This window comes from Miniopterus schreibersii (genome assembly GCF_964146895.1).
Source record: "Miniopterus schreibersii genome assembly, chromosome: 2".
NCBI classification, from domain to species: domain Eukaryota; kingdom Metazoa; phylum Chordata; class Mammalia; order Chiroptera; family Miniopteridae; genus Miniopterus; species Miniopterus schreibersii.
In genome coordinates, this window is record NC_138102.1 from 2,913,458 (window position 1) to 2,933,420 (window position 19,963).

Consider the following 19,963-nt stretch of genomic DNA (forward strand, 5'->3'; position numbering starts at 1 on the left):
GTGTGGACGCGCCACAGGCCCTGTCCTGCGTCATAAATTTAACGTGACACTTGCTTTGTTTAGGATCTATTTGATTACAGTGACGGTGGGGAGATTTACAATTAACTTGTGTTTTGTCTTGTCGTTTAAAAGGGACTTTTACGCCCATCATTGTATTTTCTTAATGTCCGTGTGAAGTAAGCGGTCAGCTGACTGTAGCTGTGTCGAGTTCCTGGGCAGGGACACAGGTTCAGGCAGGTGAGGCGACCTGTGTAGGCACCTGAGGGAAAGTGAAGCCTTGAATCTGAACCGCTGAGACACAGGTCGTAGCATCAGTCTCGCTGGTGAGCCCTTGTGGCAGCGTGTACCTTTCCTGCATTTATCCTGTCTCCCCGGGTTCTGCTTGAGACCCTCTCAAGCAGGAATTGTGCCCCATACCCACCTGTACCCTCCGATGCCTCGCGGGTCTCGGGCACACGGACTCTGAGAGTCCGTTGCTCTAATATGCCTGCAGTTTTCTAAAAGAAAGAACTCTGCACGTTTCTTTGAGTGTGAAGCCCATGATCGTATTAGTGGCTTTAAAAGTAGGCACTGTTTCTATCATCACAGAAGCACCCTGCACCCGTTCCCAGGGCTCTGGGATTACTGTAAAAGTCCAGTTCCCGAGTAAGAAGGTCATATATTGTTAATGACGAACACATTCTTATATGTTGTTGTAGAAACTTACCATGCAACTGTTATTTCGTAGCCGCTTCCTGCCAGAACTCTCTGTCATGAACCCACATTTGCTCTGTCCAGGGATACCCGCCTCTCTCGGCTGGTGCTGGCACGCGGGCGATGTTGTGGCGTTTGCTCCCTGCAAGGGCCCGCTGTTCATCTGGACCATCTCGGGACCTGACAGCGGGGTGATGGTGCACAGGGAGGCCCACAGCTTCCTGTCGGACATCAGCACGTTCAGGTGGCACCCCCAGAAAAAGGGGAAGGTCGTGTTCGGCCACATGGATGGGAGTCTATCAATTTTCCAACCAGGTGAGAATGTAATTAGAGCTCCTGCATTTTATTTTTCTTAGCTTATATCATGTCTTGTTTCCACAGCATAAAGCTAAAGGTAACAGAATTTTAATTTTAAAATAATAGCTGTGCAAATAGTATGCAGCATTGCACTGATTCCAAACAACCATTGGAAATAAATTCGTGTGTAAGGCATTGCAGTGCATTTAACACAGCTGTGCAGATTTTACTCTGATTAACCCAAATCAGTCTTGTGTCCCATGTTTTTACTTTTATAAGTCAGTTCTCTGTTTCTGCACACTTATGAAGAAAACGGCAGGAGTGAGTGAGGACAGAGCTGGAATACACTCAGAAATATCTTCCCACCTGCGTGTAAAACACCTTCGGGTGCCCCAGATCCTCAGCCAAGTCTGTGACCCTGGGGTAGGAAGGAAAAAACTCTTTAGACCCCATTAGTTCACTAATCTGGCTGAATGAAAGGGTCTGAGAAATAAGTCTGTTTATACAATAACAAAATGTGTACTAAACAAATTGAAAGATTCCCTGAATAGCTCTCCACTCATCACAAGCCCTGCCAGCGCCTGAGAGCCTGCTGCCAGCGCCCGGGCCTGTCGCTGGTGACCGATGGCCGCTGGCTGCTGGCCGGGCGGGCGACGCGTTGCAGGGTGGGGGTAACTCCCGTCACGAACATGCTGCCCGCAGCCCCCCTGACAGTGCAGAAGGGAAAGCAGACTGAACTGAGCAGAAAAAGTTGTGAAAATTCAAATAAATCTTTCTCCAGGGAATGATCTTTCTAAAGTTAAGAAAAAAAGGACATTTAAACATTGATAGAGTTGGGCCATTTTATGTTAAATACGTTGTCAGCGGGATTGTTCACCTTTTTGAGGATGAAAATCGAAGTGCAGGTCAGTGCCACCTCCTCCTGCTCTGTCTTCACCTGCCTTCCGGCTGCACTGGTGTCTCGGGAACATTTTTGTCGCATTGCTGCAGGTTGGGGTGGGGAGGGGTTAGAGTGCAGTGGGGCGTGGGCTTGTCTCCAGCACCCCCAGCCAGCCCGTCCCAGCCTCTGCACTGGGGCGGGTTCCCCCTAGAGCTGGTCACTAGGGCTCCCCGCTAAGCGGCAGAGTCTGCCCACTTCCTCCGTTTTGAGCTGATGACTGCAGGTCTCCTCCCTCTTGCAGGAGACCCTGACCTCAAGCTGTCTGCTGTTCAGTTTTATCTATTTTGGAAGAAGAAGAGAAGGGAAATATTCGTGGAGGACTGCCCACAATAAGGCAGTTCACCCATTATTGTAAATCAGCAATTTTTAAATTGTACTGATTAGTGTGTTTGTATGTTGTGTGTGTGCTGGGTGGGGGTAGGAGGGCTTGGTGGGTGACCCAGCCGGCTTTACGCCATCTGCTCTAGTCAGTCCAAAAAGCACCACTTGGTTCTGTATTAGGTACTAGGGTTTCATGTAAAAATCCTCATGCAAAGAGGGTTCCAGGGCCAAAAATCGTGGGAGGCTACTGCTTTAACCATTTCAAGTTATATTCTTGGACAGAGAGAATATGTGTGTGTGTGTGTGTGTGTGTGTGTGTGTATAATCTCACCTGAGGGTGTTTTTTTCCATTGATTTTTTTTAGAGAGGGTGGAAGGGAAGGAGGAAGGAGAGGAGAGAGAGAGCGAGAGAAACATTGATGTGAGAGGGAGACGTTGACTGGTTGCCTCCTGCACACACGCGATCGGGGCCAGGGAACGAACCTGCCACCCAAGTGCATGCCCTGGACTGGGAATCGAACCCTTTGGTGCACAGGCCGATGCTCTAACCACGGAGCCACAGCAGCCAGGGCACGAAGAATATTTTCTCTTCATAAGAGCCATATTTTAATGAATTGACTTTGGTATTTTCCCTGGGTGTGCATTAACCAAGTTTGCATCGTTTTATCTTAGAAATTTTGTTGGTAAACTGTCCTTGTGTAACACTGTGTCCCCTTTTGAAAACATGCAGGAGAGAGACGTTGGTTTCTGGTCTCAGCCTGGGAACAGCTGTGCTTCTCCTCAGTTCTCTTTTATTTTTATCCCCCTGGGCCACCTTTCACGATTTCTCTCCTCTTTGCTTGAGCCACCGGACCTCAAAATCAAGGCTTCCCCGCCGGTTGGGTACGCGCCACCCTCATTATTCTGTTTTTCGCCCCCAGTTCCCTGCCCCAGCTTTTGTTTTTCGCACAGAAGTTGTCACCCTCGTATGCTCCTGTCCTTATCTGACTCGCAAGGTGCTGCTACTCGTACAGAAAAATAGAACATGAATAACAGCAAAATAAATAACGTAAATTAGTAAGAGTATTACCAGCAGTTATTCTAATGACTGGTAGTAACTGGCTTTAAATTTCATAGATTCATTTTTCTGTCTTTTATAATAAAAACGTTGGTACCAGATAGAGCAGAAAGCAGTGACTGGAACCCTTCATTCTGACTGTAAGCGTGGGCTTGGAGCAGCGTGATTTAGATACGTAACACTTGCACTGCAGGTTTTACCACGCTTTGTGTTGCTGTGGGTATTTTTTCACATACCGGAATATTTTTAATAAATCATAGATACCAGCTGGCAGGTGCAAATACCTAAAAATTACTCCAGTGCAACATAGGTTAATAAGCCATTTTTCTACCTCTTTCGGCCTTGCAGGGACCCACTGTATTATTACTCATTACTGTTTGTTAGGTCTAATAGCCACTCAGGAGATGTTTGTTTTGGGGAAAAAGAAGCAGACAAGTTTTCCTTGATGGTTGTTGTAAAAGTTTGACAAATCCAAAGGAAGGAAGGAAAACTCTCATTCACTTCCTATGATTACATATGCACAAATTCTAAATAAAACACTACTAATTAAGATCAACATTATATTTAAATAATATATTCTGATGAGTCTAATGTCGAGGCAGAAGCTATAAGGTTTTCATTCAGTTCCCCTTGTTTGAACTCCCTGTTTTCCTGGAGCCCGGTGAATGACGACCAGAGTTGTGATGAGTGAGAAAGGAGTGACAGCCATTAGCGATACGCTGTTCATGATTCCCCCACTGTTCTAAGCTCTTTCAGCAGCGAATTCATTTAATATTTTTAAAAAACTCTACCAGGTAAGTATCGCTCTGTTCTCCATTATAGAAACAGAAACGGAGCCCACGGAGATTGAGTATCGTGTCCAAGAACACAGAGCTCGTGAGTGGGGGAGCTAGGTCGGGGTGGGTCCAGGTGACCCTCCAAGGCCTGTACTTTCAATCACAACGCGACGGGCTCCCTCCTGCTAAGCCTGTTCCGTCCTTGTGCTGCTGTAACTCGGTGAAATTGTAGTTGATGACAGTGTCATGTGTATTATTAATGCCTTTTTCTTAGTTTTTCAGTAACAAATAGGACAAACATTCCAGGTACTAGAAATTGCCAAAGCAAAGGCGTCCAGCCTGACTTTCATCGTCGGCACAGACTAATTCCCTTGCGGTCACATCAGTTGTAACTGATTCTCCTGCAGTCACACATCAAATGCAACTTTTGCAGGAAACGCCAGCCGTCTAGCCTGGTACTTCCAAGGGCCAGTGGTGTGCACGGCGGAAATTACTATCATCTCAGTTATTGACCTTTTTTGGAGAATGTTCTTCGAAATCACTTTCTTATATGTCAACAGGTAACAAGAGTCAGAGGCATATTTTGAGGCCTGACTCCCTGGAAGGGACAGACGAAGAGGACCCCGTCTCGGCCCTGGAGTGGGACCCGCTGTCCGCCGATTACCTCCTCGTGGCCAACGTGCACCACGGGATCCGGCTGGTGGACTCGGAGGCGCTTCACAGCATAACCACCTTCACCTTCCCCAGCGCGGCGGCCTGTGTGCGCTGCGTAGCCTGGGTCCCCAGTGCCCCGGGCATGTTCATAACTGGAGGTGAGCGCACCCGCCCCCCAGCGTCCTAAGCACGGCTGTGCTCTTTCGTTCGGTCGGGCCAGTGATACTCCCTTATTGGTTAATTTTGTGTCAGATTATTAATATTGCAAATGCTATCATTTATTATAGGAAACGCCTCATTTACTTTTATTTATACTGTATATCATTAACATAATGACAAAGAAAAATGAAATTAAGACCCTGTTGTCCAGGATTCTGGTAATAAACTGGATATCATGTGTGCACACACGTGTGCATGTCCATATTTGTGTGTGTGCAAGGGACAACGACAGTTCAGCTGCCGGTCACATGGTGGCTCCATGTGTAGTCATCTGAGGAACTGCGGACTGTTTTCCAAAGCAGCTTATTCAGGCAGACCTTTTGGAAGGGGGGCTTTCTGACTGGGCCTCGGGTTTATTCAGCACCTTGTGGGGCCGCAGGTTAGCCAGGGAGCAGCCTAGGAACATTTCAGGCGAGGCCCGGTGATTTGAGGTGGGTGGGAGGTTCTCAGGGGCTGGTTTCCTCGAACACGTGGCTCAGTGGGGAGCCTTTTTGGGGTCAGATTGTCAAATGACCCTTGTGGGTGAAGGTGCCCTGGAAGGCAGTTTCTCACCCTAGGAAAGGATCCAGAACAGAAAAAAAATGGTCAACATGTCAGAAATGTAAAAGTTGACTAGATTTTAGTGTCTCTTCCATCGTATTTCTGTGTAACCTTACGGGTGAAGAACGCCACTTGGTAGTGCTAAAAATCTTGCAAGTCTAAGCTTTTTTTGTTACTTTTATTCTGGGCATTTTATTTTTCACATAAACTTTGTTAACATGATGCTTGTGTCCTGCCTAGATTCTCAAGTAGGCGTTCTGCGCATTTGGAATGTTTCGAGAACAACACCTATTGATAATTTTAAATTGAAGAAAACGGGATTTCACTGCTTACATGTACTTAGTTCTCCCCCCCAAAAGAAATGTGAGTAAAAATATCATCAGAGTTTAATCTTTTAAAATACAGGGGCTGCTTTCAAATAAAATGATGGAATAATATGTACATATCACATACCATGTGCTACTGAAAGCAATTTAAAAATTGCCTTTGACGATATTCGTGCTAAAGGAACCATGGAAGCCACACAAGTTAAGCTTTTCTGTGGAGCCTAATGCTTCTGATTAGGACTCAGAAGTAACATTCTGGAGGCTGAAGCACTGTCTGTATATCCTGCAATTTTTTTTTGGTAATTATTTGTTTCTTTGTTGAGTTGCTATGAGCATTCATATTGTGGGATGACTGAAATATCACTGATTTTCTTCTTTTATATATATTTTTCATATTGCAAAAGTAGTTCATGCTCATTAGAGAAAAAGCATAAAATATAAAGAAGCACAAAGTAATCTTGTCATTTTTGAGTAATTCCTTTCAGGTAAGCTATTAGATATCTGGACTTTTACTCCATTTTAAAAAATGTAATAGGAAGTGTGGAATAAGAAAAATTATGTGAAAAATGAAGATTTTAAAATTATGAAAAAAAGATGACTTACAGATAAGTACATAAAGGATGTCAAAACTACCCATAATGTCAATAAAATATTAGAAAAAGGAATCACGGATCATATTAATTTTAACCAAATTGTCAACAAAATTTCATTGAATCAGATGCCTTTTTTGTTATTAGAAGTCCATTCTCGTATGGACTTCCCATCATCGTCAGATTCTCGAAGTGAGTGTTATCAAATGAATGCCTGAAGGAAGCCTTTATTATATTTGGATAAAACAGAGAATATCGGAGAAATACTTACCTGTATTCCAGTATGTAATTAAAGTGGATTGGTCTGATAGTTTACAGTGGTATCATTACTTTGAATTATGTTTGCAAAAGAATGTACATGTTCTAAGGGAAAATTTATTGAAAGGCTACACAATATGAGATAAAAAATAGGCAGAAAATAACTAGACCTGGGGACACTTACGTGATCGAAAGTTGGAGAAATGGAAGCATATGAACAGTAAGAGTAAACCTGAGGAAGAAGAGAGAAAATTGAGATGCAAATGTATTTCAGACAATTATGAGTCTTAATTTGGGTGCTAAATGAAAATGAATGATATAATCTCAAATATAATTATTTTCATTGGATTGGCACTTAGTAGAAGAGAATTATGAGCTTTAGAAGGAAAAATTCACATACCTGTGTGTTTGTGTGTATAGAGGGTCAGAGGGGTGAGTAAGCTAATATATCAAGATTTTGGAAGAAGATTCTAATTAAAAAATAATCATTCTGTGCTTTGATTTATGGGGAGACAAGAAAACAAATATTCACAACATATTGTGATTCCTAACATGCTGATTTTCATCCACTTTGCTCCCCGTGCACTTTTATACACCTCTTTTCTAAATAATATCCAATTTTGTGTATATGTATATATGCAGGGTGGGGCCAGAGTAGGTTTACAGTTGTGAGTATGCGAAACAGAACTTATTCTTGTATTATTATTAATTAATGTAGTGTATTTTCTTTTTTAAAATATATTTTTATTGGTTTCAGAGAGAGGAAGGGAGAGGGAGAGATAGAAACATCAATGATGAGAGAGTCCTTGATCGGCTGCCTTCTGTGTGCCCCCGACTGGGGTTCGAGCCCACAGCGTGGACATGTGCCCTGACCAGGAATAGAGCCATGACCTCCTGGGTCATGGGTCGACGCTCAACCACTGAGCCACGCCTTCCAGGCTACTGAAGTATTTTCCGTGCAAGCAACTGTAAACCTGTATTGGCCCCACCCTGCACTCTGCAAAAGCTGCAGAAGTTCTCCTGGGGAAGAAGATGTGATTGTCACTCACGGTTCAAGGACACAGCTTCTGGGTAAAGGGAAGCGCAGGAGCATCTTTATAAATTACGGCCTGTGGCTTCATCCCAGCATATGGAAAGCTGCTGGCATAAAGGCTTACTTGCTGATCTTTCTCAGTTTCAGTCCGGCCTCCAGCCCCAAACCACTACACGTCCTCCACGAGTGAGGCGGTGCCCCCGCCGGCGCTGTCGCAGAGCCGGGCTTTCTCGCTCCCTCCCGGGCACGCCCTGTGCTGCTTCCTGGACGGAGGCGTGGGACTCTACGACCTGGGCGCCAGGAAGTGGGACTTTCTCAGGGACATGGTAGGTCCTTGGTCTTTCCTTCTTTCACTCACGGCATCCATTCCGTGAAGTGCATGATGCTTGCTTACACTTACTCATTGTTAGAATTTATTTTTGTAAAGAATCACATATCAGGACTTTATCTTGGTTGGCTAAAACATTGTAGAATGATGTATGGAATGATGACAAAACTATTAAAATTCTTTGAATTTTAAACATGAAACTCCTATAAAGATTGATGTCTAGCTAATCGTGATTGCTCTGCATGGTTGGTAGTGGTCCCGTTGCTGTGTGGACCGTGTCAGTCCTTCGTACAGGATTGGAAACTGCATTACTGTGCTATGTTCTAGGAGCAAAGAGAGAAACAGAATGACACTCTCGTAAGGAGGAAGGACAAGTCCATCTCTGCCAGTCACTCCGAACTTTGTTGTTCTCATTTGTCAATGAGCAAGGGGGTTGGATTAAGTATTTTTAAGATTTATTTTTATTATCAAATCATTATAATAATTCTGATCCTATCATCTGTTCTTTCTTTAAAAATATGTTTTTATTGATTTCAGAGGGAGAGGAAGGGAGAAGGGGAGAGAGAGAGAGAAACATCAATGATTGGCTGCCTCCTGAGCACAGCCCGGGAATCAAACCTGTGACCTTCTGGTGCACAGGACAGTGCTCAGCCAGCTGAGCCACACTGCCCAGGACAGTGCTCGGCCAACTGAGCCTCACCGCCCAGGACAGTGCTCGGCCAACTGAGCCACACCGCCCAGGACAGTGCTCGGCCAACTGAGCCACACCGCCCAGGACAGTGCTCGGCCAACTGAGCCTCACTGCCCAGGCCCTTCTGTATATGATCATCAGAAAAGATACGTATTGAAGTTGAAAGTGAGACTTTTAAATGTCGTCATACTTAGTTGCTGACTGAAGGACCTGAGGTTGAATAAAATCCAGGTCTTTACAAATCTGTAATGAACAGCTCAGAGACCATGCAACAGCAGTGGTTCAGGTTTTGGGTTTGTGACTCGCCTTTATATTTTTGCACTCGTTTTTGGAAACCACGGTGCACGGGTCCACTTGATTACACACTACGGTGTGATGTCGGTCACGTGAATTGTCTCAGTAGCTGTGGCTGTGCTTCCATCCTAGGGACATGTGGAGACGATCTTTGACTGCAAATTCAAGCCTGACGACCCCAATCTCCTAGCAACAGCCTCTTTCGACGGCACAATAAAGGTCTGGGATGTGAACACACTGACCGCAGTGCACACGTCCCCGGGGAATGAAGGGGTCATTTATTCCCTTTCCTGGGCTCCAGGTAAGGAGTGTGGCATTAAGTCAGGAGGACAACTGCCCGGCTTTCCTGACGTTTACTTTCATCCGATTGTCTCCTTCCCATCTGTGCCGTCTTGTTCCAAATGCTTGTGGCGGCAGATCAGTAACAGCATATTTGTTGGGTCAGGTTAGGGGGCAGGGGGTCCCGCATAGACTTCCTGCATAGTCACTTTGATTTCTGGGCCCTTTCCTATGACGTAATCATATAGAAAAGCCAAGGTAAATCGGGTGGTGACCATCTAATTTTAGCTGCGTTTGTATAGCTCTGCCTTTAACAATATAACACGTTTTACATGAAAGCTTTCCTTAAAATTTTCATGTGAATCAAATATATGAAAATTAAGCATTTTTTTGAAAATTATAATACATATCTTTCTCTGATACGGCTGTTTTGTACATATGAATGGTTATAGATCCTCACGGTTCACCTGCGACCATGTGATTAATTCTGTGTGAACTCCACCTCTGTGATTTTGCAGGATTTTTATGCTGTAATAGGGTCTTTTGTTAGATCTCAGAAAGATGTGGCCACCTTCACACTTTCATTTATGGGGGGGTGTCCTTCGGAGCTTCTGACATTTTCTCCCAAAATATTATCTCCCTATAATAAGTAATTATACACGCTTAAATGAATTTCACTTTACAAAGTATGTAGAATTCTTATTTGTCTTACTAGTAAAATACTAATTTAAAGCCCACACATAACCAGGATATAGATGTCCACACTGAAGTGTTTATTGATGGAAGGACATAATGTCACGGTTGACAGAAAGAAATTCACTGGGAGCTGTAGACAAAACAGGACTGACCACACTTTGGTAATGGTTGAAGCTGTAGGATGGATACATTCATGCTGTTCTCTGTTTGCAAACATTTGATGATTTCCATACGAAAATTTTAAAGAACTACTTTGCAAATCTCAAGTCTTTTTCAAAAATTCCGTTTTTGAAAGCACATTTCTGGCAGCGTCTCATGCAGCGTTTCCGCAGGTGACCTGGACTGCATCGCCGGGGCGACGTCCCAGAAGGGCGCCTTCATCTGGGACGTGGGGAAGGGGAAAGTGGTGCAGCGCTTCAGCGAGGTGAGGGCGCTGCGGTGCTCAGCTTAATGGTCAGTCAGCAGGGGCCGTGACGCTCTGAACTAGAGGGAACCCCGAGGACATGTGGGTGCTGAAATGAACCCCGAGCAACGTAGCTACGTCTTGGGTATGAAAACCCACCTTGGTGGCGTTAGGTCCTTGGGATTTTTAAGTCATTCCCCCGGTTACCTCGGTGAACGCTCATTAGTTGGAAGAGACTAAGCTCAGAGCGCGTCCCATGTTTTGGTCCCAGTCCCGTGCTGGCTCACTCTCGACACAGGGCGGGGGTTGTTTGTCCCCCGCACCGGGCTCTTCACTGAGGCTGGGACGTCGGGTTACATAAGTTCCTAGCTTCCCTTCCAGTTCTTAAACCCTTTATCCCGTGACAAGCCCTGAATCCCCTCCCCTTCCTCGCTGTGTGTCGCAGGCGGGCCTTTTACTTCTGCTGGGAGCCCAGTTGTCATCCGTAGTGCACTGAATGCCACCAACGCTTGGAAAATACTCCCCATCTCCTTTCAGTGTGTCAGGTGCGAGTCACGGGAAATAGGGCAGAAGCTCAGGTTGCCTCTCGCTGTCTTGGAATTTCATTCATTTCAAATGATGACTGTTAAGTTTGTTAAATGTGTAACTTATATGAACATCGCTTACATATGTGAGGCATTAAAACCATCTATACAAAAGGCTTCTCCCTTTGAGGACCCAGTAGCCCCAATCTTCTGGGGTTCTGAAGAAATGGGACCGATGCAGAGGTGGGGAAAGTCCAGCCCCCGTGGGCCAGGTGGCCGTCAGGAGAGGAACCCCGAGGACTGCTCCCGCCTCCCCTTTCCGCCCGTAACAGCAGCACTCTCAGTCCGCCTCCCTCCCCTGAGCACCGACTCCAACAAGCAGTGACGGGGAAGAAGGGAACCTGGAAAAGAAACTTTTGACCTAAATCCAAAACTTTTATCCTTGGGTGTCAGATCTCTCGATCTGTTCTTAAGGCATCTCGTGACCTAAAATATCTTCCCTTCGGCCCCAGAGCCCGCCCCACCCGTCCCAGCAGCCCCACGTCTTAGCACTAAGGACGCCTCCTGTATCGGTCCGTCTTTCTGGTTAAGACCAGTATAAAGTTGCTCCAATCTGGGAGAATGAATGTGGGAGAATTAGCAGCTATTAGGCAGCTTGAATTAGCAGTTACAAGGCTCGCACAGAAAATGCAGGGTATTCCAGAGCCCAAGTGCCCTCCACGTGGAAGAGTGCACTCCATGGGATAACAAAGCCGGGGCCCCCCGCTCCTTTGGCTGAAGGAGGGTACAGTAAGGGTGACCTCACTTTTGTATCCATCTTTATAAGCCTCCCCGCCTTGACCTCCAAGGAGGTAAAACAGCAAACTAGAGACCACCGTGGTCCAGCAGCCTTGAAACTCAGGATAAAGAGGCGCTTTGCCCTCCCCGTAAGGCGGCCACAATTTAAGTGCCATATAAGATTGAAATATTTCAATCAGATTTGGAAATGGGTTGATTGTGACCTTTATTCACCCTCGACCCAGGTGAGGAGTGACATTCCCACGTATAACAGATTTCTTGTGTTTTGAAAGTTCTCAGCACAGCAGCTGGGACTCTGTCCCTCTCCCAGGGGTGCAGACGAGCAGATGAATGTAGTCATTTGTTGTACAGATGGTCTTGCATCTGCTCTCCTTTTTGTCTGTGAAAGTAAAACTTTGAAACTGAGAACAACCAGAGGTAACAGTCGCCTGCAGCATTTCTTAGGGGATAGTCCTGGCTGCCCTGGGTTAGGGAGCGGCCAGGTAACTTCACCTGCAGCCCCGTGTTTGCAGGAGAAGGCGTCGAGCAGAGCTTAATTCTGCAAATGTCTCAGCAAGTGGATTCTGGCCCTTGACCTGCGTCCACAGAAAAGAGCCAGAAGCCACCCGATTTATGTTCTAAAACGGGGACTTTGTTGGTTACGTGTGACAACTTTACACATTCTTTAAGTGTATTTCAGTTCTCTGCTGTGTGCAGTAACACCTCTGTTAGCATCACCTAAAGCAAGCTCCTCGTAGGAAAATAATACTTAGGAGAAGTAAATAAATAAGAGAAAAAAGGGGTGAATTATTTCCTATTGATAGGTATTTTGCATTTTTTGAAGCACGGAAAAAATGGAATATTCTGCGTTGCCTGGAGTCACAAAGATTCCAAGAGACTAGCAACCTGCGGCGAGGACGGCTTCTGGTGAGTTCTGGGCTGTGCGTGGGATCACACGGCTCACAAAAGAGGCACCAGGCCCTGCCCCTTGTATCCTGTCAGCACGGAGGTTAGCATTTGATGAGATTCCATCTGTGCAGCTCCCCGACTCTCATAATATTCCGTATAAGTCCACACAGGCATATGCTATACTGCTATGATGTATCAGTAATAAATAATAATGAAATGATCTTCAGAAGTAACTAAAGAAACCAGCAATTGCCTGCGAAGTGAAAACACTGCCTGAGTTATAGCGAAAAGGCTGACTTGCCGCAGAGACTTGCGGGCCTTCTCACAAAGCGCCTGAATGACTCCCGTCGGGTTTTCGAGGGAGTGGCATTTCACTTTGGAGGGGGTTCGGGAGGCACCAGGGGCTCTGGAAGCGTCTTCACCGCTCTGGAGGAGCTGGTTCTAGGAGCAGCCTTCAGAAGGAGGGCAGCTCGCGTGGGAAACGCCTCTTAAAAAATGGTTCTAATCAGATGACGCCCCCCTTGGCTAAGGGTCCGCCGCCTTTCACGGTGATACAGACGTTCGTGGCGGTTGGATTATAGTAGTTCGTCTTGCCTGAGGTTTTGCTATCCTCACGCCAGTTTCCTCCCTCTCAAATTTTAATTTCAGTGGAAAAGATAGTACTTATGGAAACCAAAGTCCTTCACCAGGAAATTTAAATTTTCAGAAATAACAGTATTAGTGATTTTCCCTTGAAAATAGCGATTTGCAAGTTGATATAAACTAACATATGGAAAGTGTGCCTAAGCGGTTTTTGATTAGGTGACACTAATTAGCTTTACCGTGTACTTTCTGGGCTCCCCTTATTGATGAATAACCGCAGACAGCGACTAAACACCTGTTAGCGTGGTCCCCACCCCGCCCGTAGCCTCAGGAGTTTAGGTGGCCTAACGATGTCTTTTCCAAGAACATTTAAAACCCTGTAATACATTGGTTTGTAGACAGCTTATTTTTTTTCTTTCTGAAGGACTCAGTAGCCCTTCCGTTATGGTATCATGGAATAGGTATTAGAGCTTCTTTTATTTTTGCAGTTGAAAGTATATAGGCTCCTTTTAGGGAGAAGGCATCCTTTGAATTTTTAGTTATATCACTTAGAATATGCAGAGAAGTGCTACAACCTACACATCTTGGACTTGGTATGATAGTATGTGTGACCAGCGTTATGAACGAGTTGTTTTAAATATAAGTTTTGAAGCTGGATATCTAATGCATATGTTAGTTATATCATTATGATTTAAAATATATGTGTAAACTGTGTTTTTCTTCAATCGAAACAATTCTGTCAGAAATAGGTTCTAAGTCAAGTGTATCACCTTCGAATGGATGCGAATGGGTTACCGTGATTAATGTGATGCAAATAGGCTCATAATAGGTGATGACGTTTACGGCACTTCCGAATGTTCCCGGGGCTTAGCAGACGAGGCGTTACCCTGACATACTTACATTGGGCTTACACAATCCTTTGTTCCCTTGAACGAAGCATTTACGCTGTTTCTTCCTATTGACATTATACCGAATTTCAGCATCATCCGCACCGTTGATGGCAAAGTGCTGCACAGGTACAAACACCCTGCTGCCGTGTTTGGCTGTGATTGGAGCCAGAACAACAAGTGAGTATTTTCTTCCCTGAAATAAGTAATAATTACATTTCTGAGATTTCGAAGGACCCTGAAGTTCCGTGTTCTTCCCAGAGGCAATACTCAGTGCTCTTTTTAGGTGGTGCTCCACTTGCCTGGCTCTGTGATTGCTGATTTATTCTAGGTGTCCACTTTCATTTCATGAAGTTTTTACATGACTTAGAAATATCCATTTCCTGCGTTCTGATGCGTGAGGATAAAGCACGTGGCTAACTCATGAAAAATGGAAATCAGCCCCATCCGTGTGGTGTGGATTCTGCCGGAGCAATGCCGTCCATTCTCGAACCCTTTTAGGGACCCTGCAGTGGACTGTTCCACCCGACTGCCCATTGCCCCCACCCGATGCTAAGGCCTCCCCGCTGCATCAGTTCCCAGCTTGTGGAGCTTGTGTGGGTGGTTTCGAAGGATCAACCTTGCTTATTTCCAGATTACAGGTGGAAAATATGCATATTAAAATATTACTACTTTATTTTACGCGTGTTCTGAATCAAATCACATTTTATACACAGTGATGGGTCTGTGTATTTCTTCCAGTCAATGCAGAAGAATTTATTGCACATCCTTAGAGGTTATATACAGAATGAGCTCATGGCCGCTCCTCCCCCGGTGTCCTACCTTGTCACCTCCCAGTGTCCCTTTCCCCTCGGCCATGAGTTACTGTCAGGCCCTCCATCTAAATGTTCTGCTGTCTGACCTTCCCTCTTGCCATGAAACCAGTAACGTCTGTTTGTTTGGGGGTTTCTGCAAAAGCCTATGTCAGTTTCAGAATTCACACCCTCTAGTGTCAGAAATTAGAACTGTGTATGTTTTGAAATTATCAGTCACAAATAACGTCGCATTTTTCGTATTTCCATATTCCCATGTGCCATCGGTGGTCCTTCAGAGACATGATAGCCACTGGCTGTGAAGACAGAAGCATCCGCGTCTACTACGTGGCCACCAGCTCGGATCAGCCCCTGAAAGTGTTCAGTGGGCACACGGCCAAGGTCTTCCACGTGAAGTGGTCCCCGCTGAGGGAGGGGATTCTCTGCAGTGGCTCTGATGATGGGTAAGTATTTTGCGATTCGAATTTCCTAGTCCTTAAAAATCATACGCTTATAATTTTTTAGAAATGCACTTATTTACATGATCCAACTGACATGGGACATATTTTAAATATATACTCAACATGTTGGCAGTGAACAAGTCCCTAAATGCATTCAACCAAATGTAAGTTAAATTTGCCGTGCTTATATTATCAGCATAGTCATGATTTCTGTTTTCTTATTTTACTTCCTATGGATGCTTATTTCTATCTCACTAATAACAAAGTTAATAGAAACAAAAAATTTAAAAGGATCTTTTGGGAAAGGGAAAGAGATCAGAAACAAACGTCTGTACGATATAGAGAAGCGTTTAACATTGTCCGTATATTATGGAAAACAGCTGGACTCTGTTCATTAAAAAGGGAGTAAAGATGACTATGGATCTTAGCATGAAAAGAAGATATTTTAGAAATGAGAGTGATTTAACATTTTGGGGGGTTTGTAGAAGTTTCTGAAATCTTGTCTATATATTCAAACAAGATGGATTCACATAATACAGTTTGGTAACTATTGAATATGAGATAAATTTAGGTAAGAAAAATCTTATTTTATGCAAGTAAAAGTCATAGCATACGGTAACCTCAGGCCTAATATTGAAAATTAAGTATTCTCTTCTTGAAATTTTGCAATAAATCCAAATTTAATAATGAGAATAATTGTGGGATTTCTGTGGGTTACCACTTCAGTCTCCTAACAGGCACTCAAGTCTAAATTCTGTTCTATGTGAAAAAACTGTAATCTTCAATTACTGTCTAAGAAATATTTGTCAGAAAGACAGCAGTGAGCACATAACTGACTTAGGGTGTTGAAAGTTGAAAGGCTTCACTGAATCCTGGTGATCCGTCCTCTTGGGCTTATAGGTGGTGGTTCTACCTAACGTGTTATCTCACGTCTTTAAATAAACGTCAGAATTGTCGGGAAATCATTAATTGCCAGTGTGCTTATTACAGAATTCAGCCTGGAGGCCTCGGGCAGTCCTGTGTACAGTGGGGCACATGCAAGCTTTTCTTATGTTTGATTAAAAAATACACATTAGGACTTCAGTGCCTGATGTTCGCCTAATTTACCTTATACCATAAAAGCAAGGGCACCTGTTCTGGTGCCCCCTATGGTAGCCTTAAAGTATTTTGAAACAATCACTTTGATATAGTCTTATATGTGGAGGTATCATATCAAACAAAATAATTTGAACACGTATAAGAAATTAGCACCCCAAATAGGTCTCGATATATCTGGATACACTGTTCTGTGCTGGGATAAGAGGAAAAGCAGAACAGATGTGCCTTAAAGAAATAAAAATATATAATGTGTTTCCTTTATAGTGTAACATAACCTTTGAAGTATTAATACTTTGGTATCATCAGGTTGATATAAATCTGTGACTAAAAAATTAGTATGAACTGTCCAAGCAAAGCTCACATTTGGGGATCTTAAGTTGATTTTGAGTTCAAATTTTATTTTAGTAACATCCACGCTTTATATAATCAGTAGATTCAAGTCACATCATGAATCCAGTTGTATTTAAATTTTGAATTTGGTCTGAGAGTGATTCCACACTGAATGAGCAACTTAATATACTGACAGAAGCATGAAGGGTGACTTTCTGTGTTAATAAAACCATAAACATGAATCGATTTTTCAGGTAATATCCATCATACATACTGTGTTTTCAGAGTTACAAATAATTTGAGTGTTCTTAATTTGTCATATCCTTGTATTAATCTTATTTTTCTTTGCCTTTATCTGTTCCAAATATTTCATTTTAAGAAAGCAATTTTTTAAACATATAAACTGTGAAATGGTACATTTGATATCATTAGCAAATGGCCAGCAAAGGTCAAGGGGAAAGTACTGTATGTTGGAGTAGGCTAGCTCTAGCCTAGTTATTCATTTCCATCTGCCCTAAAGAAGAGAATCTTAACGTGTCTTGAAACATACAATGTTTTTTAATATACTGAGAAGTAACAGCTGTGCTTTGGTGAGAACGTGTTGACGCTTTGGACCGACTCTGACTCGGACGGTCCTGCCTCCGCACCCCCGCTGCAGGGCCGTTCGGATCTGGGATTACACTCAGGATGCCTGCGTGAGGGTGCTCAGCGGGCACTCGGGCCCCGTGCGGGGCCTGCTGTGGAACCCCGAGCTCCCGTACCTGCTGGTGTCTGGCAGCTGGGACTACACCGTGAAGGTGTGGGACACGCGAGAAGGGACCTGCCTGGACACCGTGTGCGATCACTGTGCAGACGTCTACGGTAAAGGGTTTCTCCTGTGCTTTTAGATGTTGCCGCCTTAATGATGATTATAATTTCAGTGTTTTTTAAGAAGTCTTGCATTGCTTCATTCTAAAATAACATTTTCTCATTAGAAACTATACATGTTATTATTGGACTAGGAAAATACACAGAGAATAATAAAATGTCATCAGGAATTTGCAGAAGACAACTTCCGTTGGCATTGTAGCGTCTGCCTCCCTCTGCAGGTGTATTTGTGTTTCTGCCCCACCCCCCCCCCACACACACACAGGCACACACATGCTCATGCACATATTTGCATGTATGGCTTGGATTTTTCTCCCCCTCTTTACCATAACTTCAGAAGTAAGTTGTAAAACAGGAAATCAGAAATTGGGTAGATATAGCTTATTTAGCCATTCCTTTACCTCTGTTCTTAGATAGTTAGAGTAGTGTGGCTTTTTTATTGTTACTGAGTTGCGTATGGAAAATCAGATTTTTTATCTTCTGAACATCCCTGTACTCATTTGTGGCACCCAAACCTTGCTGGGCGTGAGTAGGCCAGCTGAGAATGCGCCCAGACTATGTGGCTCCGTTTGTTTAGCGTTGTCCTGGGCACCAGAAGGCTGCTGGTTGATTCCCGGTCAGGGCACGTACCTGGGTTGTAGGTTTGATCCCCGGTCAGGACACGTAGGGAGGGAACAGATCCATGTTTCTCTTTCCCAATGATGTCTCTCCCTCTCCTTCTCCCTCCCTGTCTCTCCCCGTTTCTCTCCAAGCATGTCCTCCGGTGAGGATTTAAAAAAAAGATTGCAAAAATGACCCCTTAAAGAAGTAACCCTAATCTAGCCATTTGCATCTGTGTGCTTTACCCCAGTGGCCTTCTGAGCGACGCATGTGGGACTGAGTGTGAGAGAGAATCCCATTTCTGGACAATTTAAATGGAAAGGGCCCCAACTCTTGTAGCTAGGACCTCCATCAGTTCACAGATGAATGTGCACCCCACTGGTATTAACAAACAAATACAATTTCAGCATTTTAACCCAGGACCATTTCCTTTCTAGTAATTATTCCACTTGTACTCATATTTACAGAGTATGCTAAATAATTTCTTACATTATTTTCAGCCAAGAAAGAAAGATTTCTTTAAAACTTCAGTTCTGTAAACGTTTGATGAGGTCCGTATAGACAAAACTTTTCAGCGTTCACTTTGGTTAAGAGGTTCCTTCTTCCCCCAGGTCTAACCTGCCACCCGAGCCGCCCCTTCACCATGGCCTCCTGCTCGCGGGACTCCACGGTGAGGCTCTGGTCACTGGCGCCGTTAACCTCCCCTTTACACATAAGCATCCTGGCGGACAGACCCTGGAAGGAGATCATCGGCAACACTGGTAGGGAAAATGTGCACCTGCCAGACGTTTGTCTTCATTCACATCTCATAGCAGCCTTTCCTCACGGGCTGTGTCTGTCCCCAGACTACGCGGTGCTGCCGGGCGCCCCCCCCATCCTGTGTGGCAAAGTGTCCAGGGACATCAAGCAGGAAATAGAGAAGCTAGCCGGCGACCCGCGAGCCGAAAAGCTCAGGTGGTTTTCAGAGTGTTTCTCAGTGAGTATCTCAGGAATTAAGTGTGAGCATTTTCCCCTGCACCGGAATGAATCATCACAACCGTTGTCATGAAGCCACCACGTGTTTACATGTGTCATCCTGCCCCCTGGCTCCCTCTGAGTGGACCTGCACGGTGCGAGGAAGCGCGTGGAAGCCGGAAACTGCGTGGGATGGAGCCTGGTGGTTCCTTCATTAATTTCAGCCTCAGTGCGCCTGCCGTGTATGATTGAAGGCGCAAAAAGCTGTGGGTTTCTCACTCATGATTACGTCTTCGGTTATTCATTCTGTGTCAACTTTTCAGCCTCCAGGTGGCAGTGACAATCTGTGGAACTTGGTGGCCGTGATCAAAGGGCAGGACGACAGCTTGCTTCCCCAGGACTACTGCAGAGGAATAATGCACCTGAAGCATCTGGTTAAGTTTAGGACGGTGAGTGAGGCGAGCAGAAGGATGGGCGCCGGCGCAGATGAGTTTCGCCTCCTCGCTATTACAGTGTAAAGTTTATTTTAAACTTCTATATAGTTAGGGTTGGCAGGGTGAGATAAGAGAACATGGAGGCGACAGGTCTTCAGTAAGAACTGAGCATGAGACTGCGGCTGAGAGTGAGTTATTCGAGACACATGAGCCCCCAGAGTTCTCACAGGTTGAACCTGGTGAAGTTCCTCAGAGCTCACCTGGAGCTACCTGAAACGCTCCCGCTTACCCTGCAGCCAGGCGAGGGTGCTGTGCGACCTCTGGTTCTAGCCTCCGAGGCCTGGGAGGCTGTATG

The 19,963-nt window shown here is 44.7% G+C and overlaps 1 protein-coding gene across 1 annotated transcript in view; it reads left to right on the top strand.

Annotated features, from left to right (window-relative positions):
* Positions 1-19,963, top strand: part of WDR17 (WD repeat domain 17) — a 69,201-nt gene that overhangs the window by 21,064 nt on the left and 28,174 nt on the right. Inside the window, exons 4-16 of the mRNA XM_081125033.1 lie at positions 778-1,008; positions 4,644-4,895; positions 5,737-5,859; positions 7,845-8,029; positions 9,149-9,317; positions 10,324-10,415; positions 12,540-12,622; positions 14,167-14,253; positions 15,164-15,328; positions 17,412-17,614; positions 18,832-18,981; positions 19,066-19,196; positions 19,498-19,623. Coding sequence (XP_080981159.1) covers positions 778-1,008; positions 4,644-4,895; positions 5,737-5,859; positions 7,845-8,029; positions 9,149-9,317; positions 10,324-10,415; positions 12,540-12,622; positions 14,167-14,253; positions 15,164-15,328; positions 17,412-17,614; positions 18,832-18,981; positions 19,066-19,196; positions 19,498-19,623 — 1,997 coding nt within the window. The remainder of the gene's footprint in view (positions 1-777; positions 1,009-4,643; positions 4,896-5,736; positions 5,860-7,844; positions 8,030-9,148; positions 9,318-10,323; positions 10,416-12,539; positions 12,623-14,166; positions 14,254-15,163; positions 15,329-17,411; positions 17,615-18,831; positions 18,982-19,065; positions 19,197-19,497; positions 19,624-19,963) is intronic.